A 23020-nucleotide genomic window follows, 5' to 3' on the forward strand; every position below is an offset into this window, starting at 1 on the left:
AAACCTCACCTCAACGCCTCAATCTCAGATCAACAGCACCTTTCAGAACTGGAACAAAATTGGTGACTTTCTGTGAAACAGTTGCTTCCCCTCAATAAAATGGAGCATGATGTACCAGCTCTGGCTTCTAAACATCCAGGTCAGGATCCATTGGGTTAGTCTGAGTGTGAGCTCCATGGATCAGACTCTCGTTCTAATCTCAGCCAACTCCTTGTATTTCCTGATTTTCTTCCATCTCATCTGTGCACTTGTGATCCAGCTTGGGAAAGTTGTTCACTACTGTTGTACAGGGCGTGGCTTTTATCCAGTAACAGCAACTCTACCTTTCTAGACACCACTGTTCCACAATCAAACCTGACACAGGCTTTCTGGAAGCGGTTGAGACCTTGAAGTAAAATCATCATACAATTTTAGAAAATGTGAAATGTTTTATTTCTTTAAAACTTAGGATTTTACTGGTTACAGTGAAGGAGTTGGGTAAACTGTGTGGTAACGTACCCCACTGCGCCTCACACAAGTATGCCAGCTTTAAATAGTTTAAATAGACAGGATAGGAAGTTGCTCCTGTTGACACAGTGCCAATTGTTCAGACAGTGGGGGTACATCCGAGACTGTTTCAGGAACATCTGCTTGGAGTCTGTTGTGTCCAGTGTCAGAATGACTTCAGACAGAAATAAGTGGTTACATGAAGGCTCGGAGGGGACTTGGGCTCTTTCAGTGTAAATAATGAGGTGTCAGTGAGAGTAAGATGCAAACAGACAGGGAACAAGATTTAGAGCAGAATAATCAATAGTGGGTGGGATAGTGGAGAATAAGTAATTCAGAGCATGGGCAAACAGTTTGTTAATCAGCAGCCACAATTCGACAGAAGACTCTTCACCCCGCCCCCCCCCCCAGTCCTGTTGTTAGCATGGGTACTGGATAGCACTACATCAGGAGGCAAAACGGCATTGAAACTGGGGTCACTTGCGTTCTCCCTTTCAGGGCACAGAATTGTAGTGTTCAGCAAAGGTTTGATTGCTGCTCAAAAGTGCCAGAGAAAGGGGGGATGCTGTGCCATTCCTTCATTCACTGGGAATACCACAGGATGTTTACTAATTTCAGTAAGTATGCTTGCTGGAGGAGTGAGGCAATATTGTATCATTTAATACACAAGGGGCCAGCGATTGTGAGGAAATGAGTTTATAATTGAAGTGTTGATGCAGAGATACATTACATTTCTGTGATTCGCATCTCAGATGTTATCTCACACAGCCTGAGCTTCAACATACGCTAGACATCCGCTAACTACTCCGGGACCTGGCATTCAGACTCTGCATTTGAAGAAAATTGCATATAAAATTGTACAAAACAAAAATCCAAAGAGTTCCAACACCACTGGAATATTTTAGAACAGGGGAATTTTATTGCAATAGAATTTTGACAATGCCTCTTTCACACAGAGTATCACGGACAATTTTCAAATTAAATTGGATCAGGAGAGCAGCAAGAGCCCATTAAATGGCACACAAGGCAAGGTACCATTTCACCAGGAATCAGCACCAAAATCTGTAACATGCTGAGTGGGGGAAAATGGTTAGAATGAACGGTGAGAAACTTGCACGCCCAGTCAGCATTGAAATAGAATCCATGACTGGGACACCATGGAATCAGATAGATTCCCTGGTAGATTACTGACACCTGGAGGCAGAACTGCAACACTGCAGCACCTTTCCTCACCAAGCCATCAATGATCATCTAGTTTTGGGCCCACACTAGAGGACACTTAGATACAGAGTTTGACATCACACAAGGACAGATGTTGGCGACTTACCGATTCACCCCTGATTCAATGGGAGCCAGAAAAAGAAGAACAGCGGAATATATAACATGATCCTCGTCAGTGGAAGGCTTGTAACCACAGGCGAGTGGAGCTGGTATTGAAAAGGGAGAGACCCTCAAACCCACTCAATGTACAAAAAGTAACCAGTACACCAACCCAAAGCATTGAACAAACTCTTGACTCAAGAATTACTGACCCATTACACACATTCATTATCTGATCAGTGAAACCTGGGCACTCAAACCCCAATAACACAAGGCATAGCTGCAGGACTGTGCTAATGAATTCATCTGGTCATCAAGTTAAATCCTTCAATTAAATATACAACTTTGTGTAAAGAGGTAATAAAGTTATACAAAGCACTTGGTTAGTCCACAGTTCAAAACTGTGTACAGTTTTGGATTTCCGTCATAGAAAATACATTAAAGCCACAGAGTATGCACAGTGCAGATTCATCATTATGATTCCAGGAATAGAGACTATAGATTTGAGGGAATAAAGGTACCAGGAATATTCCCAAAGGAGCACAGAAGGCTCAGAGGAGATTTTAATAAGGGGTTTTTTTTCCTTAAAATAACCAGTCTGCTTCTACCTCCCACATTTAGATCCTAAGTAAATGGCAGCCTAGGGTAAGATGGGATCACATTTGTCACTTGGATTTGTGACACGCAGTCTGGCAATAGAACCTCTCTCATTCTCAAATGAAGGGCAGCAGAAGCGTGAGGGAGAGAGTTAGATATAATAGAAAAATATAAATCAGTTAAAAAAGGACTCTGATGATTACTTTCTTCTGCGAACGTTCTCTGGCGACTGTTCCTCAGTGGGAAGACGCACTTTGCCCTCTGGCCGTCGAAATTCCTTCCTCCTACCATCAGCATCCACCTCCCCACCACCACTCACATCCTTTCCCTCCGGTCTCTTCCAATCCGGTTTCGACTGGCTCCCCTTGGCTTTGCGGTTGGTCACGACCTTGAACAGGGAGATGAACAACACGGCAAAGTACAGGCCCCAGATCACCTGCACCCCAGAGTAGGGTTCCACCTGTTCCCGAGTCAATTTCAGGATGGACGGCAAGACATCTTTCACGGCCCGTTTCGGAGGCACTTTGTCCTGTGAGAGAAACAGTAGTTAGCGGCAGGAATGTGTAGCACATGCGGCACAGAGACAGATTTGATACAAGAGACAGCCTTATCTGCATTTAAAATCCACAGACTGCTCTGCTCGATCCACATTTCACTGTTCTTCCCCCACAAACTTATTTCTTGCTGTCTCAACTCTTCTTTTTGTCCATTGCTTCTCAACCTCTTCCACTGCTTTCCACCATTTTAGCAAGTTTCCAGGGCCTAGTTGTCTCACTTTGAACGTGGTCCTTGACTCTCTTTAGCTCTTCCATCACCCCCGGCAATCTTCCAGACATCCACGAATGAAGACTAATCAGTCCCCATTCACCCCCACTCTGCTGAACTTCTTCTTACGTTAAACAACCTCACCTTTGACTTAACTCCATTCGTCCGAATAACAGTCGCTGCTATGGGAACCTATCACTGCGACTTTCAACTCTCTCTCCCAAATAGAAAAGAGTTTCCAAATTCCATTGTTCTCTCCATCTCCATTTCTGGGGAGAGGCCATTAGTTAATATCTATCAGAAACCCATCGATTCCCATAGTTACCATCCTGCTTTCAGTCAGGATTTATCTTGTTCTACCAGTTTCAGTCCCCATTGCATCTGCTCTGCCACCTTTTACATCAATGCTTCCAATATATCTTCCCTTTTCTTCAAGCAAGGGCTCAGCTTCACCGGGGTAGACAGGGCTCTCGATCCTGCCTACTCCATTTCTTGCACTTCTGTTCTCTTCTATTTATTTCCCTTCCAGTAGCACAAGAGGGACCCAGTTTCCTCCAGTAGCAGTACAGAGAGAGCTTTACTCTGTATCTAGCCCATGCTGCTCCTCCCTGGGAGTGTTTGTTTGGGCAGTTTTGACAGGTCAGCAAGTGCTCTGCAGTCCTCACCTTAAAGCCATGTTCACGTAACAGTGATTCCAAGTTGGGGTCTCCTAAAGTCACTGAGGGGAAGAACTCTCCAACATGTTCCCGTATCCACCAATCATTGAGTGTGCTGTGGAGAGAAGGGATGGAAAGTGAGAAAGGGGAAGTTGGCAGGAATCAGCGAGGGCAGGATAGGAGGGAGCAAGATTGGGTAGGTGGCGGGCAATTCGGGCTCAAGCTGGGAGCGGCACGAGGTCAGGGTGGGTGGGGTGTGAGGGCAGCAGGTGCGCAAGGGAGGGGCAGGTGGAAGATCGAGAAATTCACATTAGTGAGGAAACATAACATAAAAACAAGTCATTTGTCCCCATCTGTCCATGCTTGTTTCTTCCCTCAACCTAAGTCGCAAACATGAGCTCAGGAATAGGAAGGGTGTAGTCACATTGTTGGGTGTTTACTATAGGCCGCCTAACAGCCAGCGGGAAATAGAGGAACAGATATATAGGCAGGAGTAAAAGTAACAAGGTTGTGTGGTGGGAGATTTTAACCTCCTCTATATTGACTGGGACTCACTTAGTGCTAGGGACGTGGATGGGACAGAGTTTGTAAAGAGCATCCAGGAGGGCTTCTTGAAACAGTATGTAGATAGTCCAACTAGGGAAGGGGCCATATTGGACCTGGTATTGGGGAATGAGCCTGGCCAGGTGGTCGATGTTTCAGTAGGGGAGCAGTTCAGGAACAGTGACCACAATTCAGTAAGCTTTAAGGTATAGTCCTCAAGTAAAGGTGCTAAACTGGGAGAAGGCTAATTACAACAATATTAAACAGGAACTGAAGAATGTAGATTGGGGGCACATTTTGAGGGCAAATCAACATCTGGCATGTGGGAGGCTTTCAAGTGTAAGTTGATGGGGATTCAGGACCGGAACATTCCTGTAAAGATGAAGGATAAGTATGGCAAGTTTTGGGAACCTTGGATGACAAGAGATGTTGTGAGCCTAGTCAAAGAGAAAAAGGAACCATTTGTCAAGTCTGGGAGGCTGGGAACACATGAAGCAAGTGTGGAATACAAGGAAAGTAGAAAGAAACTTAAGCAACGAGTAAGGAGGGCTAAAAGGGATCAAGAAAAATAATTGGCCAGCAGGATTAAGGAAAATCCTAAGACTTTTTATACATATACAGGGAGAAGGTTGGTCCACTCAAGGACAGGGGAGGGAATCTATGCATGGAGCCAGAGGAAATGGGCAAGGTATTAAATGAGTACTTTGCGTCAGTATTCACCAAAGGAAAGGACTTGGTGGATGATGAATCTGGGAAAGGGGGTGTAAATAGTTTGAGTCATGTTGAGATAAAAAAAGAGAAGGTATTGGGGTTCTGAAGAAACATGAAGGTAGAGAAGTCCACAAGGCCTGATGGGATATATCCCAAAATACCGAGAGAGGCAAGGGAGGAAATTGCTGGGCCTTGACAGAAATCTTTGTATCCTCACTGGCTACAGGGGAGGTCATGATGTGGAGATGCTGGCATTGGACTGGGGTAAGCACAGTAAGAAGTCTCACAACACCAGGTTAAAGTCCAACTGGTTCATTTGGTAGCACAAGCTTTCGGAGTGTTGCTCCTTCCTCAGGTGATTGAAGCATGCCCTGTTTCTGAACACAACTCTTCACTCACCTGAGGAAGGAGCAACACTCCGAAAGCTTGTGCTACCAAATAAACCTGTTGGATTTTAACCTGGTGTTGTGAGACTTCTTACTGTACAGGGGAGGTCCCAGAAGATTGGAGAACAGCCCATGTTGTTCCTTTGTTTAAGAAGGGTAGCAAGAATAATCCAGGTAATTACAGGCCGGTGAGCCTTACATCAGTGGTAGGGAAATTATTGGAGGGGATTCTTCAAAACAGGATTTACTTGGAAATAAGTGAACGTATTAGCGAGAGGCAACATGGTTTTGTGAAGGGGAGGTCATGTCTCTCTAACTTGATTGAGTTTTTCGAGGAAGTGACGATGATGATTGATGAGGGTAGGGCACTGGATGTTGTAGACATGGACTCCCTCACTTATTCTCTCTCTCCTCTTCTTGTGACTATGTGTCTTATTTCACTCTCTTAAGACCAAACTCATTCACTCTCCCTCCCCCACTTCTAGTGCATGCTCTCCCTCCCCTCTCCCGTGGTAACTGTATGCTCCACTTGTCTAGTCACTCACCTGTCAGTCCTGTGTATGGTATACCAGTACTTGTAAAGCTGGGCCCGGATGTAAGTGGGGGGTTTGTTGCTGAAGACATATTTGGTCTCATCCACTTGCACCAAGCGAATGACTGAAAATAGAAAAAAAATGAGAAAATAAGAAGTGACAGGATGGATACTTTAACACTGGAGGACTGCAGTTTAACAGCGGGAGCTACCACAACCAACACAATGCAACAGCAAGAGCTACTGCATTAGCACAGTGTAACAGAGAGTTACTGCAAGTAACAGAGTGATGGATAGATACTACAATCAGTGCAGTTTAACAGTGAGATTTACTGTAAGTAATACAGTGATGGATACCACAAGCAGCAAAGTTTAACAGCGACATACTATAACCAGCGCAGTACAACAGCAGCAGTTACTGCGAGTAACACAGTGAGGGATACCACAAACAGCACAAGAGAGTTCTGCGAATAACAGAGCGAGGGATACCACAATCGGTACAGTGCAATAGCGGGAGTTACTGCGAGTAATAGTGAGGGATACCACAAGCAGTACAGATAATTACTGCGAGTAATAGTGAAGGATACCACAAGCAGTACAGTGTAACAGCGAGAGTTACTTGAGTAACAGAGTGAGGGATAGCACAAGCAGCACTGTGTAACAGGGTGTAAGATTCTCTGCACTCACCATTTTTCTTTCCCTGGAGAAGCCGATGAATGAAGCTGGTGAACCAGGGGCTGTGCTTGTGGTCACCAAGGGCAGCAAACCACATCTGCCAATCGAGTCTGGGCTGGTGTGGGGCCACCAGAGGGGGGGCCACGCTGAGGTTCCCTGGCTTGTACATGAATTCAATTTCCTGAGAAAAGGAAAAGTTCCGGAATATGGGATCAGACACAAAAGAAGGTGCAGAGTGCAGGGCCCCAGGGGACAATACCACACTTACCGTGCAAGTATTGGGAGCAGCAGGGGAAGGGAAAGCAAGTGGATCACCCCACTCACATGCCGAAGATTTGGGAGCTGCGCCCACTTGTACGGTGTAAATTGGTGGGGCTGTGCTCTACATGTAGGGCAAGGATTGAGGAGGGTCATCCCCATTCATTGTGAGGATTGAGGGGGGCTGTACCCCTCTCTCTGGGCAAGGATCTATGGGGTCTATATCACATTTGAAGGGCAAGGATTGACGGCTGTACCCCACTCAAGGCAACAATTGAGGGAAGCCATGCCCCACTCAGGTCAAGGAATGAAAGGGGTGTTGGGGGGTGGGTGGTGGTGGGGGAAAGAGATAGAGAGAGGGGGTGAAGCCAAGCTCAGGGCGAGATTGGTCGAGTTGGGTGCTGGGTCACAGCACGACTTTCTAATGACTTCTCGCACTAAACTGAAATCTGTCCTGCCACAAGCAGTACAGATAATTCCCTCCTTCTGCACTGTGCATGAATCCTACCGTCCACCTCTGGCCATCATAGCTTCCTTCCACCACAACCTCTGGACGACCTCCAACTCCTGTCATTCGCCGGAACAGCCCGTAGGAGTTGACCAGTTGATAACGATCAACCAGATCATACATTTGCCGTACCTCAGGCCTCAAGTTGGAGCTGGCCTCATACTCGATGAAGGTGTACGGAACCTGGAAGAAGGCAGGAAGTTAGACCATTCAGCTCCCTGAATTCTGAGATGTGTGGCGGGGGGGGGGGGGGGGGGGGGGGAGACACAACAAAGTAAAGCTGGGTCAGGGAGGGGCTTCTTTATCTGTGGCTCTGCTGGTCATGACATTAAGCGTATACACAAATATTTTTAAAAAATACAATGAGTGTTTCTTCCACCCATAACTCTTTCAGGTAGAGTGCCAGATCTCTACCACAGTCTAGGTGAAAAAATTTCTCAACTCCCGTTAGGAAGAAAGCCAAGAAGCCATACAGAGTCAATCGTTGACATCTATGTTCCCTGCTCACTGCTAAGGGAAGTAAATGCTTTGTGTCCCATTCAGTTTAGGTCCCTCAATTTTATACAACTCAATTAAATCCCTCTCGCCCACCTCATCCTCCTATGTCCCAAAGAAAACAATCACAGTCTATTCAATCTTTCCTCTTAGCTAAAATGTTCCAATCCTGACAACATCGTTGTAAATCTCCTCCATCCCCTCGAGTGCGATCATATCTTTCCTATAATGTGGCAGAATCCTAGCTGTGGCATAACAGGAGAGCTGTCGTGTTGACTTTAATTTCACAGAGATTTGCAAATCATCAGTAAATTGTGAGGCCGTGGGATGGTTTGGGTCCCATAAATTGACCCCTTGAGTATTCACCAGCTTCTCTTTAAACATTTCCAGTCTCTCTCACTCTTTGGCGGGATTTTACAGCCTCCCTCGGGCAAGATCGTAAAATCCCGCCCGAGGCCAATGGAGATTTCCATTCTGGGAACCTCGCCCGCCCCAATGGTAGGCTTTCGGCCTTTGGGTCATCCTTTCCACATTCACCATCACCTATGAAGGAGCTGAGTCTAACCTGTGCCTGAACCAGTCACTGCTTCTGGAGTTTCTTTTAACTTTGAGCACGTTATCTGGGTTCGTCCATTCCCTTCAGACTCTCAATTGGATAAACCAATCTTCTCAATTTCACCTCTCAGTAGCCAATGCCAGTCTGCCACCCTCTCTCCGAGCAACCAGTCCTATTTAGTCACCTGCCCTCTGAGCAACCAAATCATGACTCGTCACCCACTCGAGAATAACCAATCCCAGCTCTTCACCTTATCAAGAGTAAGCTAGGTCAATAACACGGCAAGGACAGTAGGTGTGTTGAAGCCCAGGCATGTTCTGGGAAACTAACCTTCAATAATTTAGGGCTGTTTTTAAACAGCTGCGGCTCTGCTGGTAGCACTGTCATCTCTGAAGTTTGTGGATTTGAGCTGCACTCCAGGGATTTCAGTTCGAAAATCTAGGCCACCACTGTGGAGTGGTGGAGGGAATGCTGCACTGTAGGAGGTGCTACTACATAGATGAGACAGTAAACCGAGATCCTCTCTGCTCTCTCAGGTAGACATAAAAGATTCCATAGTACTGAAGAGGAGCCTGTGAGTTATCCCCACAGCCTGGCCAATATTTATCCTTCATTCAACATCAAAAAATAAATCATCGGATCATTTATCTTACTGTTTGTAGGATCTTGGCTGCGCTGTTCCCTAACAGTGATTATGCTTCAAAAGTACTTCATTGGCTGTTAAGCACTTTGGGATGTCTTGAGGTGGTGAAAGGCACTATATAAATGCAGTCTTTTATTCTTTAACTGAGACCCAAAAGTTATGAGGGGAAGTCCCATCTCTACCCAGCAGCTCTCACTCACCAGACTAACAGCAAACATTGCAGCAGCAGCAGCAGCAAATACGGCCCATTGGGTGGTAGCCCAGAGCTTGGAGATAAAGCCCCTCACCATCAGGGAGCTGTGAGAGAGAAACAGTCAGTGATAATCCAGGGGGCAATGGGACAGTGCAACTGGGGGACTCATGGGTACAGAATCAAGCAAACGGGGGTTGGATTTGGGTAACTGTAAATTGGACGCACAACAAGTAAACCAGGAATGAGAATAAATAAACTAGTTGGGGCTGGGGAAGGGCAGGAACTATGTTCTCTTCCAATCTTTCTTTGTTGTGCGCACTGATTGAAGTGGAACAGGGTGATCTGGCCCATATTTATCCCTCAAACAACACCACCAAAAACAGGTTATCTGCTCATTTATTTTATTGCTGTTTGTGGGAGCTTGCAGTTCGCAAAGTGACTGACACACTTCCCACACTACAGGGAAACCCTCATTGGTGACCTGTTAGCTCAATTGGCTAGATGGCTAGTTCTTCATTGAGTGCCAACCATGGGTTCAATTCCCATTCTGGCTGAGGCAGACTTGGGATCTGCCTCCTCACCATGTTCCTTTGAGTGGAAGGTAATGGAAAAATACCACAAAACAAAAATTACCAAGAGAAATGGCTCAGGATGAAGCATCAGTGGACAATCAACTGAAGTCCTGCCTTCAGGCAGGGCACATATAAAGGAAAGGAGAACCATTATACCTCCTCAGAGACGCACCTGAGCAGCGATCCAAGTATTTCCCAGCTGAGAGACAGCACCCCGATCCAGATAGTGAATGGAGTCACGATCTTCAGCCACCGTGTAAACTCATGGAAAGTGAAGACTAAAAACCAAGCAAAGAGTGTGGTTAGAGAGCTTGTGCTGTATCTGCCTGAGGAGTATTTGAGGGGACAGTGTAGAGGGAGATTTACTCTATCTAATCTGTTTTACCTAAAAATGGGAATTATTGCACATCATGACTTCCAAAAGTTAAAAAGAAAATTGTCCTAATTACGTCAGATGTCAAAATTGTCTTTCCACTTGCTCCTCTCTTCCCACAGCGCTGTCCACAATACTCTTTTGGTACCTCAGCCATGCCCCATGCCTCCACAAGAGGATTTCCTTCATTTGCTCCATCATTCCTACCTTTCCTTTGACAACCCTTTTACTATTTATGTGCATCACTGTACCACTCTCCAGCACCAAGATAAGGAACATGCAAATATATTGTTATAGGAGAGACAAATGCAACAACAGCTTGTAAATGCAAGGGATGTTAGTAACAAAACATGTGGATTGCTGGAGAATGATGTCTGAAGAGCTGAGCCTGCTGGTTTAAGATGGATTAAGAGACAGGAAAAGGATCTGAAGCTTTATTGCTCATACCTATTTTTGACTCTATCATCCTTTTCTCCCAGTTGATACTTAGTCCGAAGTAGTGAATTGTCCCATAGACGAGTGTTACAAAAACTGCCAGCTCAGTGAGGCTAATGATCAGGGCTTGTAGTGTCCGCAACCAACCTGGGCCAATAGAGAAAAGAAGAAATGGTAAAGTCACAAATGTTAGAGTCCAATCACCTTCTCTCTGGACACCTATCACAGTTACCTGACCCCCAGACACACATATCACAGGTATCCAACCCTGGACATGTCATCAGTCACAGGTACCTAACCCCGGACAAATCAGCAATCACAGGTATTTAACCTGTCAGTTAGGCGGCCCCGAGTCACCAACCGTCACAGGTACCTATCCCCCGACTCACCACCTGTCACAGTTACCCAACCTCCAGACAACAGTCACCGGTCCCCAACCCTTGACATATCACCAATCACAGGTACCTAACTCCCGACACGCCACCTGTCACAGTTACCCAACCCCTGGACACACCAAAAGTCAAACCTGACTCCCCGGGCACACCAGCAGTCACAGGTACCCAACCCTGGACATGCCAGCAGTGTCAAATACCATGCCATCTGTCACAGTGTGACACACGCACACACACACTTGTTTGATACTCACTTGCAGGGTTTTGCTTCTTGCTTTGCCTGAAGCCATAGTGAAAATGCTGATCATCCAGTAGTGAGAACGCCAGGACAATGCTGAGCAGATTGAAGAAATTATAGTTACCGGTGATGATAATCAATGCCTGGAGCAGAACCTGTAGAGCCAAAGAAAATTTAATCAGAGAAAGACAAAAATGCAGAAAGGCTGTGAGCATAAGAGAGGGGGAGAGCCAAGATCCTTCCCACATACATGGGAACCTGGCAGTCTGCAAGGCTGATGTCAACCAGCAAATGTCACCCTCCTCCGGGTACATACTTGCTTCTCCCAAACCCACATACCAACTCCCCCCCCCCCCCTTTGCAATCTTCACTACCACCTTAGTTGCGGATATAAATAAAGTATTCTCAACACTCAGACAGCAAAGGTCTTGGGTGCCTTGTTTTACTCCCTATTTTGTCCACCCCATCCTTTGACTGTCTATGTCTTGGTTATCTGCAGAGTGCAGACTTACCTGAGTGTAAAATGCAAACAGCCTGAGGCGACGGGTTGGAGCAAAGAACAACAGAGGAACCACAATCTCCAGTACAAACACAATAGCAACGCTGAGCTTGTGAAGCCAAGATGGGAGCTGGTGTGCAAACCAGGAAGCAGCAGTGGGGATGCACTGAGTCTCGTAGTGATAAGTCAGAGCTGTAGAGAAATCAGATATCAAAATTTAGTGAGTTCTGATGAAAGGTCATAAAACGTTAACTTTCTTCTTCTCTCCGCAGACTCTGTTAGCCCTGCTGAATATTTCCAGCATTTTCTGTATTAGTTTCAGATTTCCAGTATTCCTTTTGTACAATGTTTGCACAGAACACTGTCCCAGGCTCGCCATCACCAACCCGCCTGTAAGTAAGACGTAACCTATAATCAGGAAGTTTATGGTTACTGTCCACTCTATAGTGCAACAATAGTGAATAAAATCTCGTGCAATGTAACTTGGCCACTAATCTCCCGGGTGCATATCTCTGATCTTCTGGAAGATCAACTGCAAATACTTGCGTGAACAGTTTGCATGGAAACCAAGAATCTGGTTCATTTTATGCACAATACTCAGTCTTCTATAAAACTCATCTCCAATCTCTACTGCTTCTGGCAACGCTAAAAATAACAAACGGCAAAAACATTACCAGACCCAGGATAAGTTTCACTTTTATTAGTCAATCTTTCGTTAGCTAGTTGCTAGAAGAAGATTGAAGTGCTGCACCTACTCAGAGGAGAGTGGGGATTGTGCAACTGGTTGTGGATGGGGTCGGGGTTGGTATACATATGACTGCAGTAACCGTTTCTCACCTGTCAGCCCCCACCATGTGGGGCATCGGCTGGTCAGTTTCACCACACCTGAGGCAAACATCAACCTGAAGAACAGCCAGCGGACCAGCCAGAAGGTGATGCCATCATGGTGTCGGGGAGGGGCTGCCCGCCATTTCTGCAAGTGTAGTGGTGCAACCAGGATTGCAAGAAATCCAGTCTCCAGTAACAAACTGTCCCTGCAGAATTAGTGAAGTACTCATTACTCACTCCTCACACACTGCTCTTTCCACACATTGATTACCCCCTTGGACGCTGCCCTCTGCTTACCCCTCACACACTGTTCAACCCTTCACAATGTTTATCCCTTGCTTACTTCTCACAAACTGTTCACCCCTTCACTGTTCATCCCTGCTTACCCCTCACATAGTTCACCCCTTCACAAGCTGCTCCCTACTTACATACTGTCCCCTGCTTACCCCTCACACACTGTGGGCAGCATGGTGGCATAATGGTTAGCACTGCTGCCTCTCAGCGTCAAGGGCCCAGGCTCAATTCCTGGCTTGGGTCACTGTCGGTGCGGAGTCTGCACATTCTCCCCGTGTCTGTGTGGGTTTCCTCCGGGTGCTCCAGTTTCATCCCACAGTCTGAAAGACGTGCTGGTTAGGTGCATTGGCCATGCTAAATTCTCCCTCAGTGTACCTGAACAGGTGCTGGAGTGTGGCGACTATGGTATTTTCACAGTAACTATATTAGTGTTAATGTAAGCCTACTTGTGACACTAATAAATAAACTTTAAAAGTTTAACTTTAAAATTGTTCAACCCTTCACAGTTTACCCCCTGCTTACTCCTCACACACTGTTCACCCTTCACGTGCTGCCCCTTGCTTACTCTCCTCACATACCACCCCCTGCTCACCCCTCATACACTGTTCCTGCATGCCCCTTGCATTCTGCTCACTCCGCACACACTGCCTGTCACCAATACCCTTGCAAACATTCTGGGGGAGGATAATGGGGGATGAGACAGACTCACCACTGGAAGTACAGGAAGACTTGTCCAACCTGGAGGAAATAAAACATGAATCGTTAACACTCATCCAGAGAAACCACCTACCCAGTGCTCAGCTCCCCCCCGCCCCCCCCCATTCCCACCAGAAAGCAGCTCCCACTGCATACAGCATGTACTCCCTCTACCTGGGTATTCTGCTCTTGCTGTTGTGGGTTTTGCTGTCACCTCACCTCAGGATCCAGGCTGAAATCCCAAAAAACATCACCGGCCCCTAATCTGAACTACTTTATGTACTCCGCTTCTCCACCGTTCCACAAACCAGATGTAGTGACTTCTGACCCAGGGTTGAACTGCATCACCCCCGACCTTTGGAACTCACAACATACACATGTATCATGTGAGAAAGGCACACACACTCAGATGGGAAAGACACATATATGCACCCACCTGATATAGAGACAGGTAGAGGAACCAGAGACATGCGAAGATGAAACAATCTCGGAGAGGCTTTGCCACCAGTGCGATGATCGACAGGCCAACTCCCAACAAGCAGATGAGCTCCATGCCCTGCTCAGTGTCAAGCCCCAGCCAGGGACATAACCACAGTAACGTTGGAGACTCTGTCAGCTGGTCCAGCAGTGGCTTTCCTGTGAAGGGCAGCATCCTGCGGACTGGCAGAATTCCTTCCTTTCCATACAGTCCTGTCAGAAAAGTGAAAGGTCACAAGAGCAGTAACAATAGAAACATAGCAAGTTTACAACATCTGAGCCATTCGACCCATTGTAGCTGCGCCTGCTGAATGAGTTTTCCAATCTACCACTTTCTGGCTCTTGGTCAGCAACTCTGTAATTAACACCACTTCAAATGCATATCCCTTTTTTTAATTTAAGTGCAACAAGGGGATCTTCCTCTTTGATCCTTTTGGGCAATAGTTCCAGATCTCCAACACCCTCTGGCTCAAAGAATGTTTCAACTCCTCCCACCAGTTACTTTAAATTGAAGCTCCCTGGTTATGGTTCCACTGCTATGGAAAATCCTATCCACTCTATCTAAATCCTCATAATTTTATGTACATCAATTAAATCTCTCCTCAGCCTCCTTTATCTAAAGGAAAACTAACTCAACACAGATAACATTTTCCATTCCTGGCAATATCCTTGCAAATCACCTCTGTATCCTCTCCAGTGCAATCACTTCCTTCCTGCAAGGCGGCGACCAGAACTGTGCGTGGTACTCTTGCTTCGGTTTAACTCGTGTTTTACACTGTTCTAGCATACCATCCCTAATGAAGGAAAAGTATCCCAAATGGCTTCTTAACCATCTTTTATACCTGCCCTGGTACCTTCAGAGATCTGTGGCCAGGGGTTTAGTATTCTTAGTAACCGACCATTTATTGTATTCCCTTGCCTTGTTAGCCTTCCCCAAATGCATTACCTCACACTTGATCAGACTGAATTGCACCTGCCACTTTTTGATTTGTCACATGTATTGGTATACGATGTAAAGCATTGTTTCTTGCGCGCTACACAGACAAAGCATATCATACATAGAGTACATTGGGAAAAAGGAAAGGAGAGGGTGCAGAATATAGTGATACAGTCATAGCTTGGGTGTAGAGAAAGATCAACTTAATATAAAGTAGGTCCATTCAAAATCTGGTGGCAGCAGGGAAAAAGCTGTTCTTGCGTCAGTTGGTACATGATCTGACTTTTCTACCCACCTGACCAATTCACTGATATATTCCTGCAATCTACAGCTTACTATTAACAGAGGTAGGTTTTGCTCAGTTGGCTAGACAACTGGTTAGTGATGCAGAGCGATATCAATAGCACGGGTTCAATTCCTGTACCGGCTGAGGTTATTTATAAAGCCCCACCGTCTCAACCTTGCCCCTCCTCGCCTGAGGTGTGGTGACCCTCAGCCTATGGTCACCTGGGACTATGGCGACTTTACATTTACTATTAACAATATGATCAGTCTTTGTATCAGCTGCAAACATTTTTATCATCCTCCCCACATTTAAGTCTAAACCATTGATATATAACACAAAAAGCAAGCAATTTAGCACTCCCAGCTGGGAGTGGCTTCCAGTCACAAAAGCAACAATGATCATAATAAAAATAGAAAATGCTGGATAAACCCAACAGATCTGGCAGCATCTTTGGAGAGAGAAACATAGTTAATATTTCAAGTCCATATGACTCTTCTTCAGAACTCATTACCCTTTGCTTCCAACCCTGAGCCAATTTTGAATCCAACTTGCCACTTAGATCACATGGGTTTTTACTTTCTGGCCAATCTGTGTATGGAAACTTGGCAAAAGCCTTGCCAAAATTCACTAGTTGAGCTACTTTCATCAACTCCCCTTCTCTTAACATATCTCTGCTGATTGTCCTTGATTAATCTGTGCCTTTCTTGATGATTATTTATACTGTCCCTCAGAATTTTTTCTAATAATTTGCCCAACACTGAGCTCAAGTTGACCAGACTTCATTAATTCCTTTCTCCACTTTTAAACCAATGGTACAACCGTGGCAATCCTCTCATCCTTTGCCACCATACTTGTAGCCAGAGAAGATTGAAAAAAATGGCCAGAGCCACTGCTATTTCCTCAACAGCTTATTTTAGCAGCCGAGGGTAAATTTCATCTGGGCCTAGTGATTTACTAACTTTCAAAGATGCTAAGCCTCGTAATATTTCTTCTTCTACTATGTTTATCCCATCCAATATTTCATACTTCTCCTCAACCGCAATATTTGCATCACTTTTCTTTGTGAAGTCTAATGCAAAGTATTAATTGAGAACCATGTCCTTTTCTGCCTCCACACACAATGGCAGGATTTACTGTGTAACCCGCCATGTGTCCACAACAGTGGGAAGTGGCCTGCCATTGGATGGCGGCGGGATCTTCTGGTCCCACAGTTGTCAATGGGGTTTCCCGCTGAATGCACCCCTCACTGCCATGAAACCCAGCAGTGGGACCAGAAGATCCCACTGGTGGGAACTGCTGGAAAGTTCCAGCCAATGTCTTTTTTGGTCTCTAATATGTCTTATTCTTTTAACGATCTTCTTTCTGCATTTACAAAATAGCATTGGCTTTTTTCCAATTTTATTTGCCAATATTTCTTCATGCTGTCTCTTTGCTTTTTAAATTTCCTTACTAAGTTCACCGCTGCATTTTCTATATTTCCCTAGGCTGTGTTATTGAGCTCTTGATACCGGACACAAACTTTATTTTTGCATTATCCTACCCTGTATGCACTTTGACAGGGCAATCTAGATTTGGGAGTGAGCATATTTGTTCTAAACCCTCTCTATCGTCTCCTTGAATGCAGATCACTGCTCTTTCTTCGATTAACTATTTATGAACTTCTGTCAAATCACATTAATAAAACTGGCCTCAGAATAAGATCATTCCTGGAATTTCTGTGACGTGACAAAAAAGAGCGTGAGATAGGGGAGAGCAAAAGAAAAGAAAATTGTTACTTAAAGGTTCTTGTTGTGCATTGCCATGTTTCCTTCACAATGTTTCAAAAAAAAAGGCCAGGTTCAATTCCTGGCTTGGGTCATTGTCTGTGTGAAGTTTGCATGTTCTCCCCGTGTCTGCGTGGGTTTCCTCCGGGTGCTCCGGTTTCCTCCCACAGCCCAAAGATGTGCAGGTTAGGTTGATTGGCTATGCTAAATCGACCCTAGTGTCAGGGGATTAATAGGGTGAATGTGGGGTTACGAGGATAGGGCCTGGGTGGGATTGTGGTCAGTGCAGACTCGATGGGTCGAATGGCCTCCTTCTGCTCTGTAGGATTCTAAGTATGTCACTGACTGTAAAGTGCTTTAGGGTGTTCTGATGATGGGAAAGGTGCACAGCCCCAACTGACAGCTTTCATCCAAAGTGTTTGCTGACAGGCTCGATCACAGCTTCTAACTTATCAGAACAGAGTCCAACCGATCCCACGATTCAGAATATCAGTGTTCGCAGATGGTGAGAAGCGTAACATCCCCAAAGCCAACCTACTGATAGCTGATTCAAACAAACTGCCCACTCAAGATGAAAGCTTGGAATCCCAGGCACATCAGTTAAAAACCAGGGGGATAGGAATGAAGTTGGGGGAAGGGCACAAACTTATAGAATTTACTCCTGCTGAAAAAACCCACAAAGAGGGTCACTGCACATAACCAGGGTTAAAAGGTAATTGGATGTGCTTCCCCGCAGAGATGGGACTGAGGGGTAAGGTGTAGTGTGTGGAGGGGTGGTTTAGGGACAGGGGGAGAAAGTGGGCAGAAGGGTCATCCAGATTCGAAACGTTGCCTCTATTCTCTCTCCACAGGTGCTGTCAGAGCTGCTGAGATTTTCCAGCATTTTCTGTTTTTAAATAAAACACGAGATGGTTTTAGTTGAGTCTAATGGCCGTTTCTTAAAGATGCCATTTGTGTGCGCTTTCCACAAGTGGGAGTCTGTCACCAACATAACCAGAGTGGTTCTGTTAGATGACAAAAGTCCCCAAATCAAGGTGGCTCTTGTTCCACACCAGTTTATTAATATTCTTATCAATCTCCCAGGCCGCCACAACACACGCTTTGTGTTATTTCAAACTAAATGATTTAACACTTTCACCCTGCTTCCCTCCCACTCATGGAGAGTCAGCCCTCTCTCTCTCTCCCTTTCTGCATGTGGCTGCTCCCTCGCCTGGTGACTACGCCCTTCCCCGACCGACCCCGAACCTTTGAGCCCGCGGAATGTCAGTTGGCCGCGCTTACCTGGGATTTGCATATAAAGTGAGGCGAAAGCACACAAGTAAATAGCGGCGACGCCGTAGAGGAAGGCACCGCGAACAGCGCCCATCTCCCCCATCCTGAGGCGGCAGGCCTGAACTCAGCCACAACCACACACTGAGGAGAGGGAGGGGGAGGGTCAATACCACCAATACAAATTGACCCACAAATAATCCACCCTGAGCCACTAATCAACACTCCAATCAAGTATATCCATCTGTTATGAAACAAAACAACCTACTCAACAACGGGCGTTAGCGTTTTTCTATTTAAAAGAAAATTCAAAATATTCCCCCATTCTGAAAATGGATTGCTCTAAACCCTCCCACGTCGCTCCTCGGTTTGGCGTCTACCATCAGGGTGGAAGGGGGAAATAATATCTGCACATTTTTAATAGGTTTAGCGAATCAAACAGGTTATCTGAACGAAAATAAATTTCATCATAGCGCAATCTCGATATAATAGGTTCTATTCTGTGTACAATCCTCTCAAATTTCGTTTTCTCTCCTCTTTCTCTTTCCCCCCCTCCTCCTCATGGTCGGATGGTTGAGTCTATGCTGGGCATGCGCAGTCCAGGGTTGGTTCCTGAGCGGGAAAAACGAAAAATGGCGCCGGCCGCAAAATAACAGAAGCGGCGGAGACTCGGACAGCCGGACCCGGGACACTGGGAGAGTGCGGCGTAGCTGGACACGGGCTCTGGGTGGGGTGAGTTTTGTCCTGATATCTGAGCCCTGGGAGGCCGGTTTGATTTCGCTACCCCATCTCTCCGACTCTGATTCTATTTGTTGTTAAATATATATATATTTTTACTTCTCCCTGTTTTTTTCTCATTGCATTAATCGACAGTATTCTGGTTTTGAAGGAGGCTCAGCCAAAACTTTAACTCCTCTTCCCTCCAGCGGCGGATTGACCCACTTGTGACCATGGTCACTCACAGGATTGTCCCAATGTGATAAATCACGTAACAGAATTAGAGATGAAATTACAAGAAGACGTTCAAGGATTAGCGAAGAATAGGGGCGACACCCTGACACAGTGGTTAGCACTGCTGCATCACAGTAAGAAGTCTCACAACACCAGGTTAAAGCCCAACAGGCATCACAGTACCAGGGATCCGGGTTTTGATTCCCGGCCTCGGGTGACTGTCTGTGTGGAGTTTGGGTGTTCTCCCCGTGTCTGTGTGGGTTTCCTCTGGGTGCTCTGGTTTCCTCCCACAGTACGAAGATGTGCGGGTTAGGTGGATTGGCCATGCTAAATTGTCCCTTAGTGTCAGGGGGACCAGCTGGGTTAATGCGTGGGGTTATGGGGATAGGTGGGATTGTGGTTGGTGCAGACTCGATGGGCCAAATGGCCTCCTGCACTGTAGGATTCTATGATTCTAACATATGATAACAGGTGACAAATGCCTCTGTGCTCATATATCATACATCCATGTCAAGATACAAGACAATCACAAAATCACAAGGGAACAAAGTTCAGGATTAAAGATGAACTGTAGGATAATACAACATCCACAGAGCTTGAAAAGGCCAAAGCCATGACCGGATTGTCGAGCAACATCCAGGATCCATCCAGAGTTTCACCGAAGCCTTTGCACCTCTGCCATGTTGTTGTCCTGAAGCCCTGGTAAAGAGAAACCTACGCCCGGATGAGTAGTGAAGCCCCATCGCATCGGGTCAACTCCAGCCCTTCTTGGCGAACACTGATGACAAGACAAGATAAAAAAGGATTAAAGGATGAGCAGCACAAAAGCTTGCAAAAATGCACCTCTACTCCCACACTTACATCATATGAACCCCCATGCCTCCCCACAGAGTCTTCTTGGAAGACTTCAGTTGGCGTTAAAAGTGTAACTTGCTTCATCATCTGTTCAGACTACTCAGCTTTCGAAAAGTCACAGTCCTTGCTTGCCCTTGTTATGGTACCTGCTGATGAACTGATCAATTGTTTCCTGTGGCAATTGTCTGTCAGCCGTCAGCTCCAATTGGTGTATTCTAATGTTTACCTTTACACAAAGGTGATCCTTCAGCATCTTCCACAGCTTAAGAGGGTTCTTCTCATCCTCCACAGAAATGAAGTATCTATGCAACCCTTCATTTCTAATGGCTGTTCTTTTTCATTACTTTATCTGCGCTGTGAAATAAATCAGTAATGCAGCTTTCCCTCTATTTTTCATCTGCAGTTCAGATTTTCGTCAAGCTCCTATAGAGCCATAAAATCCCTACAGTGCAGAAAGGGGCCCATCGAGTCTGCACTGACTCTCCGAAAGAGAATCCCACTCAGGCCTTTCCTTATCGCCCTAACCCTGCACATTTGCCATAGTTAATCCATCTACCTTGACATCTTTGGACACTGAGGGGCAATTTAAAATGGCCAATCCATCTAACCTGCACATCCTTGGACTGTGGGAGCACCTGCAGGAAACCCACGGAGAACATACAAACCCCACAGTCACCCAAGGCCAGAATTGAACCTGCGTGAGGCAGCAGTGTTAACCACTGTGCAACAATACTGCCCTGTGACTTCCATTCCAAAGAGAGGCAGTTCAAACTGGATGATCAGGTCATCCTCTCAGATATTTTCTCGCTTTGCATGTTTTTTGTCTTTTATGTAGGAATGACATCTGAGGATGTCTTAATGGCCCTGCAGCTTTTCTGCCCAATTCAAAACCAACTACAGTGTGTCTTAACTGATTTGCTGCTAATCGCTACTAATCCAGCTATCCCACAAATCAAGTACTCGCTTCTAAAAAGTTTTGGCTGAAAATGGATTTTCAATGAATGTGGTAACTTGAGACCACAAATAAGGTAGTTGAATGTGTTGTTTAAAAGAAGGAACTCCTTACCGAAGTTTAACAATAATGCAGTAGATCTATGAAAACAGGAGCAACTAGCACACAGATCTTGCTTGCAGAACCCAAACTTGCAGACTGAAAAGCCCACCCAAGTCAGCGCATGCTCAGAATCCTCCACAGATGGCAGTCAAACAATTACATAAGAGAGGCTAAGAAGAACACTGTACTCAAAATGACACTCTGTAACACTCTTCTCTCTCTCTCTCTCTCTCTCTCTCTCTCTCTCTCCCCCCCCCCCCCCCACCCGCCATAACTTTTAACGCCCCCCATCAGGACAGAAATACAACGAATACAATGTCTTAACGATACAAGAGTCTAGCAGTAGCACTGGTGAATCTTGCATCGGTTGATTTGGAATCATTGGCAAGAGGTAGATTGAGAATCTGTATGTAAACCTTCCTCTTTCCTTCCCACTACAGAGTCAACTGGCAGACCTGGAACCCCACGAATGGCTTCCTGGTGATTGTCCACAGCTCAGTTGCTATTTGCTGTGGATAGACAGGGTGCTGACTCTGAAACTTTACCTGACTTGGGGTTGTACCACAAGCAAATGTGGTCTTGGAGTCTGTGATCAACTGTTCTGTTTTGAGTCTCACGACCCAAGATACAGGACCACCCAGTAACCACCTCTGGTTACCACCAACGTTTCTGATCATCCAGTTTGAATTGCCTCTCTTTGGAATGGAAGTAGCGTCATTCCTTCTGCTTCTCTTATCCCCTGCTTACTTTTGCTCTGAGATCTGGATGAAACAGATCAAGATGAGACTTCCGTCTTCTCCCTAACAGATTCCACTGGAGAGAGCCCAGTTGTGGATTGTGGCGTGATGTGGTACTGGGATAAAAATCTTGGGAGCATATCACCTGCCATTCTCTTCAATCCCTCCTTCACAGTTTGAACATCTCGCTCTGCCAAACCATTTGAAGCTGGATGAAACAACGTGCTACGCACTTGGTGTATACCATTCTCTTGCACACATTCCTGACACACCTCACTTGTAAACATAGTGCTGTTACCTGAAACAAACAAACCTGGTAACCGGTGAGTTGTGAAAATGTGATGCAGCTTCTCAATTGTCACAGGAGCTGTAATATTACTCATGGTATGTGCTTCCAACTATTTCGAATGCGTATCTATGACAACCAAAAACATGTGGTTCCTGCAAAGTCCACATGCAATCTGGACCACAGCCTGTCAGGCAACTCCCAAGTAGAACCACGCAACGTATCTAGTTCATCCTTGAACATGCCCTGATACCTTGGTCACCGTTGTGTGCTTGATCTTGTCCCAGTTCAATGGAATTTTGCTGAATCAATCATGTCTTAGCAAACCCGGCCCCTTCCCTTTCACCACAAGGAGGTGTGTTCTGGCATCTTGCCTGTTATATGCAGTATGGAGTTCCAATGTCCAAAGCAAAGGTATGGACTCTCCGGTGAATGTCCAAAGACTAATCTCTGCATATTGCACATTTCTTGTAATATGTTGATTGAGTTTATTTGAAAACTCCAACTGATATATGTACACATTACAAGGTAGCTCAACAAACAGGTACACTCGAGAGATTCAACAACTTCCATTTGTCACATCAACACCTCTAACCACTCACCCAGCACTAACTGTCTGCTGGTCACGTGCTACTTTACATCTTGACTTCATGAACATTTACATATTCTCTTAAAGTGATATCAAAACAGGCATCATGTGATGTAACTCACAAAGAAAAGATGCACGATATATTAGAGAGCAGCCTTTTAACAT

General features: G+C 45.7%; 2 protein-coding genes across 4 annotated transcripts in view; one reads left to right on the top strand and one right to left on the bottom strand.

Moving 5' to 3' along the window:
- Window positions 1-412: 412 nt before the first annotated feature.
- On the bottom strand, window positions 413-18527 carry lmf2a (lipase maturation factor 2a). Of its 2 annotated transcripts, none has more exons than XM_078235698.1 (14): window positions 18396-18527; window positions 14088-14341; window positions 13665-13693; window positions 12671-12867; window positions 11847-12025; window positions 11351-11489; window positions 10717-10851; window positions 10069-10174; window positions 9332-9428; window positions 7438-7620; window positions 6684-6852; window positions 6010-6121; window positions 3834-3939; window positions 413-2932 (listed from the first exon to the last, which is right to left on the bottom strand). In XM_078235698.1, the coding sequence occupies exons 1-14, from the start codon at window positions 18487-18489 to the stop codon at window positions 2603-2605; spliced, it is 2130 nt and encodes a 709-aa protein (XP_078091824.1). In that variant the 5' UTR covers window positions 18490-18527; the 3' UTR covers window positions 413-2602. The 2 variants fall into 2 exon arrangements, with proteins under 2 accessions (XP_078091824.1, XP_078091823.1); XM_078235697.1 differs by having other exon boundaries at window positions 10717-10856; window positions 11350-11489.
- A 466-nt stretch (window positions 18528-18993) lies between these two features.
- ncaph2 (non-SMC condensin II complex, subunit H2) overlaps window positions 18994-23020 on the top strand; it is a 39515-nt gene continuing 35488 nt past the window's right edge. The window contains exon 1 of one of the 2 annotated variants that reach the window (XM_078235699.1): window positions 18994-19115. The gene's annotated coding sequence lies outside the window, so the exon portion shown is untranslated. The remainder of the gene's footprint in view (window positions 19116-23020) is intronic. The other variant, XM_078235700.1, reaches the window with a different exon arrangement.

This window comes from Mustelus asterias, chromosome 19, assembly GCF_964213995.1.
Source record: "Mustelus asterias chromosome 19, sMusAst1.hap1.1, whole genome shotgun sequence".
NCBI lineage: Eukaryota > Metazoa > Chordata > Chondrichthyes > Carcharhiniformes > Triakidae > Mustelus > Mustelus asterias.

What these genes read in the sequence shown, in the direction of transcription:
- lmf2a (XM_078235697.1), bottom strand. Translation starts at nt 18,489, where the DNA reads ATGGGGGAGATGGGCGCTGTTCGCGGTGCCTTCCTCTACGGCGTCGCC. An exon ending in CAATGTTTGCTGTTAGTCTG is followed by an intron (nt 7,621 to 9,331) that starts GTGAGTGAGAGC and finishes GCCTTCTTCCAG; the next exon opens with GTTCCGTACACCTTCATCGA. An exon ending in TCTCCAGGGAAAGAAAAATG is followed by an intron (nt 6,122 to 6,683) that starts GTGAGTGCAGAG and finishes TTCTATTTTCAG; the next exon opens with TCATTCGCTTGGTGCAAGTG.